The sequence below is a fragment of the Callionymus lyra genome, chromosome 10, assembly GCF_982586985.1.
Source record: "Callionymus lyra chromosome 10, fCalLyr1.hap1.1, whole genome shotgun sequence".
Taxonomy (NCBI): Eukaryota; Metazoa; Chordata; class Actinopteri; order Syngnathiformes; family Callionymidae; genus Callionymus; species Callionymus lyra.
The window spans coordinates 10,722,276-10,733,341 of NC_141827.1; the positions used below are offsets into that span (position 1 = coordinate 10,722,276).

At 35.0% G+C, this 11,066-nt stretch overlaps 2 protein-coding genes across 2 annotated transcripts; both read right to left on the bottom strand.

Moving 5' to 3' along the window:
- Window positions 1-135: 135 nt before the first annotated feature.
- Window positions 136-5,982, bottom strand: LOC148070263 (transforming protein RhoA). The gene is made up of 5 exons (XM_087800907.1): window positions 5,890-5,982; window positions 3,315-3,472; window positions 1,838-1,958; window positions 1,642-1,772; window positions 136-833 (listed from the first exon to the last, which is right to left on the bottom strand). Exons 2-5 carry the CDS (start codon window positions 3,468-3,470, stop codon window positions 660-662), a joined length of 582 nt encoding a protein of 193 aa, XP_087657033.1. The 5' UTR covers window positions 3,471-3,472; window positions 5,890-5,982; the 3' UTR covers window positions 136-659.
- Window positions 5,983-6,645: 663 nt separating this feature from the next.
- On the bottom strand, window positions 6,646-9,777 carry LOC148070264 (cytokine-inducible SH2-containing protein-like). Its single transcript, XM_087800906.1, has 3 exons — window positions 9,563-9,777; window positions 8,685-8,834; window positions 6,646-7,959 (listed from the first exon to the last, which is right to left on the bottom strand). The coding sequence occupies exons 2-3, from the start codon at window positions 8,818-8,820 to the stop codon at window positions 7,481-7,483; spliced, it is 615 nt and encodes a 204-aa protein (XP_087657032.1). The 5' UTR covers window positions 8,821-8,834; window positions 9,563-9,777; the 3' UTR covers window positions 6,646-7,480.
- Window positions 9,778-11,066: the final 1,289 nt, after the last annotated feature.

Below are 11,066 nucleotides of genomic sequence, written 5' to 3' on the forward strand. Positions count from 1 at the left end.
CAAACCAAATCACAACGGATGTTTGACACAATGTTTTTAATTTCTTGTTTCTATTTCCTTGGATTATTCAGGATTCATTTCTCAGCTTGAAAGTGTGACGTTTGAGCTTTTTAATCAAACACAAAAATCCTCCAGTTAAGATTCTTACAAAGTAATTTATTACATAAAACACTAAGTTTTAATTTGCATTTGAACAGAATGAGCTTCCAGTCTGGGCGTGCACGTGATGATGACGCACTGGTCTGAATATGCAGCGAGCAAACTTGTACGACAGCTGGAGCGATGACGACGATGAAGGTACTCGTCGGCTGTGGAAACATTCCTCAGATGGGCAGCGGAGCGTGAGCGCCTCACTCAGGTTGGCAGGTCGGCGCCCACAAACCCTCTGACTTCTCTGATTAAAAAAAGTAAATGATGATAAAGAAGGTTTCAGATTATGGCAGATTTACTGATGTTAAAGTACAAAAAAAAAGCATGTTTTTCCATCACCTCAAAAATACTGACAGAACCTACTCTTGCTTAAGACAAAAAAAGAAAAGCTTGAAGCCTTTTAGTAAAAACTGGAGAGAACAGTCTTTGTGTAGGTGTGTTTGGGGGTTTGACCTAATGCTCCTTTCCCCTTCAGGAGGCAGTCCTCGTGCCCCCCCGCAACCCCCGCTTTACAGTAGGGCACATTTACTACTCTTCTTTCCCCTCCTGGCCTGTAGCGCCGCCCTGGTGGCCATCTCGAAGACTTCCCTCACGCCGTCCTTGGTCTTGGCGGAACACTCCATGTATCCGAAGGCACTGATCTTGTTGGCCATGTCCCGCCCGTCCTCGGGCTTCACAGGCTCCTGGGCAGACGAGAGCAGCCACGTTTAGCAATGAAATGCATCCACAAGAGAAGCACAAGGTAGGCAGAGGTTTGAGGAGTTCAAAGACTTCATTGAAAAATAATGTGATATTTTATCACATTAATTTTTACGAGTTTGATATTTCAATCATTCAAATACAAGTCCTAGCATTTTAAATTGAATATAAAACATTTGTATAATGGTGCCAACATTAACACATTTTATTTTACAAAGTTTGATAATGATTCGAAATATACAAATATAGATTTTCTCATTTAAAATACGATTTAATATAAATATCATTCACGACTTATAGTTAAATATAAAATGTCAACATAATAATAAAAATTAATTGAATTCGAATATCAAACTCCGTAAAAAACTATTCCTATTTTTAATATAAAAATCCCAGAATTTATTTATTCAAATAAATAAAATAACTTTCAATATGTTAAGTATTGAGTTCAAATGAAAAAAATAAATGAATGCTTTAACAAAAACATTTAAAAGTTTCAACATCTGAAATGTTGAATTCATCCATTCAATATTCTACCAAACTTGTTTTTTTAATACAATAACCCTCGTAATAAGATTGATTTTGTGTTTTCAAGTTGGTAATTATTGAATAATGAATGTGTGAGGAGTGTAATTGAGGAACATCATTTATCATCCATTATAGTAGATATTAAGTTATTTGTGTGAAACAAACCGATAGATCTTTGGGTCAAACCCTGGCAGTAGCCGACAGTGCGTGATCCCTGATCTAGAGCCTTGAGGATCAACTGCATTTAACGAGATCGAGTCTGACCTGCTTCATTTTGGCCAGCTCTCTGCGAGTGTGATCGTCGTTGCGCAGATCCTTTTTGTTTCCCACCAGGATGATGGGAACACTGGGACAAAAGTGCTTCACCTCTGGAGTCCATTTCTCTGGGATGTTTTCTACAGAGAAAGAGATTCACGTCAAACTCACTCACGGTGGTGAAGCAACAGATCGGCTCACTCACCAAGACTGTCGGGGCTGTCGATGGAGAAGCACATGAGGATGACGTCGGTGTCCGGATAAGATAGGGGGCGCAGTCTGTCGTAGTCTTCCTGGCCGGCTGTATCCCACAGTGCTAACTCCACCTGTGAGCGCCACACAATTTAAAAGACGGCTCACGGAATAGCCACAGAGGTCAGTCCACACGACAAAGTACATTTTATTTAGACAGCCGACATTATACCCAATAGTTGCGTCATTAATGGATGTTAATATAAAAACTAGGGGTGTAACAAAATATCGATAAAACGACACATTGCAATTTTTTTAAATTCAGGATACTGTATCTGTATTCAATAGCAATGTATCGATATTTTTAAATATTTTTTTGCGCTGACATCGTGCACTTCAGATGTGAGCAGAGATGTGGAGGAGAAATCACGCTACAATATTCAACACCACTACGTCTATCAAACATCTAAAGACGCATCACGACAAAGAGCAGAGAAGAAACAAGAAAGACGAAACAAAACGAAGCAGTTAACTTTGCTGCTCTGTAGAGACGAGAGAAACTTCCAGTCGACGCATGAAATACATTTAATAAGTTTGGTTTAGTCATAACACGCTTTACTAACTTACTTTTAAATTGTGTTGATCACAGATCAAATGATTTATTCTTTTTAAAATAATACATTTGAATTATATATAAATTTAACCTTTGAAACAACATTTTATTTCAATTCAAAGTCATTATTTGGCTTTTATTTTTATCGTGTTGATCACAGATCAAATGATTTTTTTTCCTCCGAAAAATAAAAACTATTGAAATGGCAGCAATAAGTGAAAAAGAAAGAATACACCAGAGTCCAGCAACTTTTAAGGCTAATGTTTGGACTAATTTTAAAACAAAGTTTAAAGATAAATAATCAAACACTGACAGATACTGGATATTGCTCCAGTTTGTTTGAGATGTTAATGCACGTCATTGTTTATTGTTAAAGTAAGTTTACATTTTTATTAATATTTTGAGAAGCACTTTCACATTTGATTAGAGAAAGTATATGTTTATTTCTTTGTTGTAAAAGCCATCTTTATACTTTGTAGACTAGCATGCTAAAATATACTGTAAAAGAGGCCTCTCTGTGTGTACAAATGATTATCCTCACATATAACAGATTATAAATGCTTTGAACAACTTTTAATCTTGACAAGCTAAATAAAATGAATGAACAAAAGCATTTTTAAATCACCAGAAATGTGATACAATATATTGTATCACAAACTGCTGTACTTATAAAACATTCCATAGACAGTGTCAGGTTTCACACAAGATTTCATCAATTTGTTGATGCACATCTATGAGTCACAGAATCGTTGCACGGTCCTGTTTGTTTTGGTTGAGACGAAAGATGATTTAATCAGCAGCTGTTGTTGAAATCAGACACTGAACTTTTTCACACTCACGAAGGTCTGAAATAAGAGATGGGCTGAATTACTCATACCTGTTTGCCGTCAACTTCGATGTCTGCGACGTAGTTCTCGAACACCGTGGGCACGTAGACCTCTGGGAACTGGTCTTTGCTGAACACAATGAGCAGGCAGGTCTTTCCACAAGCTCCATCTCCCACGATCACCAGCTTTTTCCTGATAGCAGCCATATCTGCAGGATGTAGAAGCCAAGGTTAAGTCATGTTTTCAATTTTCAGCTGATAAACAATCCTCCTGATCTGAAGCCCACAGTGGGAGAAGAGTATGACAGGTCAACAAAATATATTTTGATAAAATATCTGAAAAGTCACAATTTAATTTGCGTAAGTGGAACCAGATTCATGAAAAAGTGGCTCTAACTACAAACATGCACTGTTCCTTATATTGTGGCATCACTAAAAATCATCATCTTCTACTTGACCAACAACATGTCCCCAAACACTATTGTTTTGCTTAAGGTTTAGTTGTTCATTCACAAGCCTGTGGTTCAATGTGCACAATTGAAAATACTCCAACAGAAGATCATAAAATAAAGTTTTTTTTATGCATTATAATCAACAGTTCGATCCACTTGAACTGCAGATCCACCGGGATTCAAATATTTGCGATCATAACCATGTAAACCTTTTTCTCTCCCCGCATTCATTTCTCATCGATATAAACATCCCTGACAGTGGTGCGAAGTTTCTGTTGACCAATGACTCGAGTCCTTTGGTCATGTGACGTGAGACTCAGGCGAAAGACTGTGGTTTTAATACAGTTTTGAGACTTTGACACAAAGTTTCAAGAATCATTCTTAAAAGATCTGACAAGTACAACAATATTATTCTAAGTGTTTACTGTACTAATAAAGGGTTTAAATGGTCGTAAATTACAAATAACACATAGTCTGGCTTTTGCGCGCCTGTGCGAGTAATGCAACCAGAATCATGTAGAAATAATATGATGACTCATGGTGTGGCTTCACAGTTTACTAACGTGTCGACAGATTTTTTTAAACACCATGGCTGTACAATAAAAAAAAAAATCGGTTAAAGGTCAGTTAGTACAACCACAATTCATTTATAATATGCACTTTTAATTTTAAGAGAAAATTTAAGGATTTTAAGTGTTACATATTGTCTAAATAATACAACAAATGAAGTTCTGATTTATCTGTTATGTCTATTATTCATTCTATATTTCAAGTAGGTCTACACAAATAACATTTTTTGTCAACTGCTGGATGAGGTATTTGAATTCCTAAATGTTTGGTGATTATTAAGCACAACTGCGATAGAAGGATGTAGTATCAGGGATCATAAATCACCTCTGTGTAACTTGTTATACTACAGTAAGAAGCTTCACTTACACAAGTAGAAACAATGGCAACGTAGTAATTTTTATTTTTGACATCAACAAATCAACCATTTTAATAGTTTTCTTAGCTATGGTCTTATAGTGTATTTATTGTGTGTCTGTAAGTAAGTAATAGTCATTTGTAAAGAGCTTTAACAAGGACTCTGAGTCTAGAATAATAAATATATATACATTTATATTATGCATTTATGTTTTCACAGTTGATTAACTATAATTGAGATTAAGAATACAAATTAGAGAATTAAGCAACTAAAAATCCCAACAAAAAGACAAATAGAAAGAATATTTTGTCAAGCATACTATGAGTGGAATGAGCTTTTAAATTGTTAAAGTATGACAAGCAGGGACTCTTTACACAGAGGTGTTCCCATTATACAATATTTCCTGGTATGCAAACTTAAAGCTCAGGGTTTCAATGCGAATGAACAAAATCATTTCACAGATTTTGGTTAAATATTTTAAAACTATTTCATTTCTGCACATTGTTTAGATAAAGGTATTTTCCATCTACAATTTATATTGTGCGAGTATTTGTAATTAGTCTCGTGCTTTACAAAAAAAAAGGCTGTTCGCAAACCAAACTGCAGTCCTTGTATCGAACTATCCAAACGGGTAAGTTTACGATTATATCTTAAGATGTTAAAATATAAAACAATTCCTTTTACTGGCTTCCTGGTCCATCTTGGCCGATAACTTGAACAAACATTTTTGAATAAACAGAGCCATTCGTTTGACACTCGTGATAGAATAAGTATGTTAACGAACATTGAATGTTGTAAAGTTTTATTTAAAAAAAGAGAAGTATTTACAGTTTGATTTAACCTCAAACATGTCGAGAGTCTGGTAGCTATGTTTACTTGACGCTAACTCTGCGGCTAGCTACACATAGCCGGATATGAAGCAAGTATGTTAAGTTTTGAATCGCTCCTGGTTCTTTGAATCCACATCCGACAGTATTAGAGTAATCTTGGCGCAGTGACGAGGATTGTTAACTCGAGTGCTTGAGCTACACTTTTAGTTACAGTCAACCATTTGAAAATCCAGAACTGCTAGCATTAGCTAGCTTAGCACAACGGAAGTCGGCGAGACTTTATCGCTCTGCTAACTAGCTGTCCATCGATTCTGGCCCCAAAGATATCCCTCGACAAAGATATATACACGCTGTCCGGGGGGTGAACAGTGTCTACGGCGCACAAAGGCTGGTTATGTAGCTTTATATCGTCACCTTACCTTGTAATTTCTATCCAAAAGGTGTTTAAGTTGTGCTTTGTTGGCCTCTGTCGGTGCTGGAGGATGAACAGAACGGAAGTGGGGTGGAGGAGGCGACAACAATACACACACACGCCCGCACACACACACACACACATTATTTTTGTTATTATCGCAATGATTATTATTATTACTATTTATTTTCACTTAAAATTGGTACTTAGCTTCCAAAATCGGGTGTATTGTGGATTTTAAAAAAAGCCGTGGGGAAGAAATGGTTTTAATTATGACCTTAATATGTTCCTCCATACATTCCATACATTAAAATAAAAGATATAATATGTAAGAGTAAAAAAAAATGTATCATATAAAGATAATTTAAACTATTTAAACTATTTTTAATACATAAGTTATAATTGATACACATGAACCAGAAGCATTTTCTTAATTGTCCTGATTTTCTGGAACTCCTCTTATGTTATCAGTTTAATCTTGATCTTTTAAATATATACTTTATTGAATATTGTTTTGATTGTTTAAGCGCTTTGTGACCCTGGTCTGGAAAAGCGCTCTACAAATAAAAATGACTTACTTACTTACTTAATTAAACTGATTTCTTGATTCACTTTTTATCGTGCCATCATCACCACAACCAATGATATAAAATGTATGTTATGTGAACAACTGAGTAGTATGATGTTTGAATGAATGTATTTAATCCAAAACATTTTTATTTTTTAATATACAAACAATAACACCAGAGATCAACATGTGCAGTACAAACAGGTTTCAACATAAAATCGTGAACCACGTGCAGAAAGTGATCATGTTTTAAACCTTTAACAGATTTGCAATCTTTCATTATAATGAAATAAATATTGTCTGTCAAAACCAAGACAATAGTGAGAAAAAAAAATTAACAGCAGCTAACCCAGTGCAAGAACAACATTATTTGACATTTCAGTCAGACGGGTCGCTCAGTGTATTAATAACCCCAGTCTGTCCTCTAATCCCGATAAGAGGCTTTCTCAGCAATGCTCGGTTCCTCCGCTTGAAAAACAAACCACACAAGCATGATTTCATGAAAACGCTCTTCTGAGAGTCTCCAAAACCAGAATGAGCTTGAAATTAGTGCGATAATAGATTATCCTTATAAATGTCTGATTATTATCTCAGAAGACACATTTTAATACTTTTAGTCATAGATTTGGATTTGTTTGTGTAATGTGACTCCAATTTAGCAACTGTCAATGTACTCATTTATATTTGTATCTAATCCTGTAGTTCATAATTGAAAGATAATTACTCTATATGTATATTTAAGGTTTATTTCCTCTTTTGATACCGTTACTGTTACCTTGACTTCGATACTAGTAACTGAACAATACTTTTTTTTTTCGATACCAAATGTTTACATTCTTTTTTATAATAGTGCAAAACACTTCACAAATCAATCTGATGTTCACTGACTTTCTCACTTCTCCAGAAAAACGCACACATACTAAGCCCTAGTCCTGAAGAAGCATTGAAGAATTAGTTAAAAAAACAAAAACAATTTTTAGGTCCATGTATTGCTGTCCCTCCCGATCCCTCGGCACTTCCACCCGGATCCTCACAAACGAAAAGGATAGCTTCGCAAATAGAGCAGGAGAGGTTTTGGAAGGGGCAGCTGGTCCGTACAGTTTGTGTGTCTGTGTATCGTGAGTCTCGCCTGATGTTGCAGAGAAGGAAAAGCCTGAGGTCTGAGCAGGGGTCGCCTCAGTCTCAGGGGAACCCCGATGTCTTTGGTCGTGGATTGCGAGGCGTTTGGATTTGTGTCGGGGCGGCCGGAGGCTGCAGCGGTGTAGTGCTGGACGAGGCTGGGGACATCGGGGAACGACTGCAGATGAGAATTTCCGGGAGAAATGGAGTTCAGCCAGAAAGACCCCCAGTTGTATTCTATCCGTACACTCGTGGGTCCATAGCAAGTCTTGACGGACAAAGCCAGCATGTACTTAGGGTGACTGCTGTCCCGGACCAGAAACGTTCCTTCAGACATCGTCAGGAGAACTTCCCGGGCTTCACTGGCTGAGATGGAACCCCAATACCAACCTGTTTTGACAAGAGAGTTGAGTTTTAGATGAAGGGGTACAGCAAAAACCAGAAATGTAATGTTTAAAATACATTGTAATATTTTTCACCTATCTTAATAATTGGACATATAATTACTTTTATTAATACTTGTGTACCAGATTTGTGTGGATTTTTAATATATTCTAAATAAATACATAACAAACACATGAATTGTCCTTTTCTGTGTACAAAGTTTGTACACTTTATATAAATATCTAATCTCAACCAAAAAGAGCAATTTTGAATGTTTCCATAAAATTGTTAGAGGTAAATATTTTAAAAAAATGGATACAGTCGATTAGAGACCACATATTAACCATTAAAAAACGAGTGAGTTTCTTATACATTGTTAATTATCCATAACCATTTTTTTAAAATCTTGGGGTACAATACAAGTACTGAAATGTAATTAATAATTGGCTAATATGCAGCTAATTCACTTATTATTTACATTGCATCAGCAGTTAACAGTGCAGGTCAAGTGTTACACATAAAGTATCTGCCAGAACCACGGCATGTCATTTGAAGGTGTTTAATTACCTCTGCCAAGGAGGTAATGTTTTGCAAAACATGTTGAAAAATAAATAAGTAATTTTACTTAAAATTTAATGAATAGGATAGATTTTATTTGGTTAATGTATATAGCGCTGCAGCAGATTACCATCTGGATCCAAAATGAAATTGATTGACAGGCCAGGATTTACCAGAGGTTTGCAGGTAATGTAAGTTGTTGGAGATGCAGACACGGTTTTCACCAGCGTTGGGAGTGGGAGCGAGGAGCTGAGGGCTGCATGACATGTGCTCCTCATGTGGCAAAATGTTGACCTCCTGAGCGACCATGTCTAACTCATGACCTGCGAGGAGAGAGACGACTGTTATTGAAGCTCCCCAGTGGGGAAGAAAGGTTCGAGGAAATATTTACACCATATTAACCAATGGTGAAGCGTAAGAAACACAGATGACTATTAACAAACCTATGACTTTTTTTTTTACTCTTAAAATCCATAGTTCCTGGACATATTCAGGCTAAACAAGTGGTTTTAATTGAGCCAAACGATTTAAATTAAAAATTAAAAATACATTTATTTCAACTTCTAGCTTCAAATAAGACGTAATTTCGCTTATGTAAGAGTTAATGATTCAGATCCATCTTGAAAAACAGTTTCTCTTTAGATTACATTTGTTGTCTTTGTATATTATTATATATATATTTATATATTTGTATATATTTATGTTCTTTACCTTAGACTTATGTTCTTTATCTTAGACTTAGATTGTGTCATCTTGTACTTTCTTTTTATAGAAACTTTGTTCTTGTTCTTATTTTTATTTATATGAATTATCGTCTGTATTGCTATTTGGAAAAAAAAACAATTTCCCGAAGGAGACTTCCTGAGAAATCATTAAAGTTCTATCTATCCATCTATCATTATCAAATGATCAACGCACTACAACATAAATTTACAAACCGTCAAAAGAAATATCCCAAAACATATTTTATCGCAATATTGATCATTATTATAAGACAATTTAAAGGCTGTTATTCTCACATGATTTCCAGTATATTTAAAGAGACTCCTACCTTGTGTCAAGAAGGAAGAGCCTTTATTCTATAATCCGGACTCACGACAGAATGAGAAACCACAGGCTATAAATACATGAATAATGAAGTAAAATCAATGTTCGATCAGCCCTTCAAATGTGAGACAGAACATGGCAGAGGTTTTCGGTGAAATGCAGCACTGAAGAACTCCTCAGTTCAGTTCGGACAACAGAGATTCCGAGAATGCGATTCCGAGAAAGGTTTTGTGTTTCAGCGCCTGCAGTGACGGCCGCACACACGCCAGCGGTGACGTCAAGCCACATCCTGGTGAACACGTAGCACATCCGACTGTGCTTTCAGAATAAAACAAAATTGTTGTTCATAATCGGTATAACATGACTTTGCCAATCCTTTCTTAACCAACATGTAGTCGTATGGATTCTATAATTTTACACAACTACGTCTTGTTTGCAATTACACGTAAAAACAAGTGTAATTTTTCTGAAACAGGAAACACTTGCGTTATTTTGTCAGCTTACATTCTCCTCGAAATGGCGTTTATAACTCAATTAGAAAATACAATTATAATTAAGTATACTCAGTATGAATACTTAAATGAACGTCAGATCCTAGCATTTATATCCGTATTCTTATTTGTATTCCTATTCCAATTATTTTCCTTTTTCTTATTCCTATTCCTATTCCTATTCCTATTCCTATCCTTATTCCTATTCCTATTCTTATTCCTATTCTTATTCTTATTCTTATTCTTATTCTTATTCTTATTCTTATTCCTATTCCTATCCCTATCCCTATCCCTATCCCTATCCTTATTCCTATTCCTATTCTTATTCTTATTCTTATTCTTATTCTTATTCTTATTCTTATTTTTATTCCTATTCATAATCTTTTTCTTATTATTATTCCTATTCCCATTCCCATTCCTATTCCTATTCTTATTCTTATTCTTATTCTTATTCTTATTCTTATTCTTATTCTTATTCTTATTTTTATTCCTATTCCTATTCCTATTCCTATTCTTATTCTTATTTCTATTCCTATCCCTATCCTTATTCCTATTCCTAATCTTATTCTTATTCTTATTCTTATTCTTATTCTTATTTTTATTCCTATTCCTATTCTTATTCTTATTCTTATTCTTATTCTTATTCTTATTCCTATTCCTATTCTTATTCTTATTCTTATTCTTATTCTTATTCCTATTCCTATTCCTATTCCTATTCTTATTCTTATTCTTATTCTTATTCTTATTCCTATTCCTATTCCTATTCTTATTCTTATTCTTATTCTTATTCTTATTCCTATTCCTATTCCTATTCCTATTCCTATTCTTATTCTTTTTTTCTTTTCTTTTTCTTTTTCTTTTTCTTTGTATTAAAATTCTTCCGATAAGTTCAGGAAAACTTTCATGACCTGTAAAAATCAAATTTGGAGAAAATCTTCTCTGAACGATCTTGACTTGAGTGAACCTGTCCCTCGATCCTCTTATATTTATCAACAAATAGCAACAACCAGTCAAACT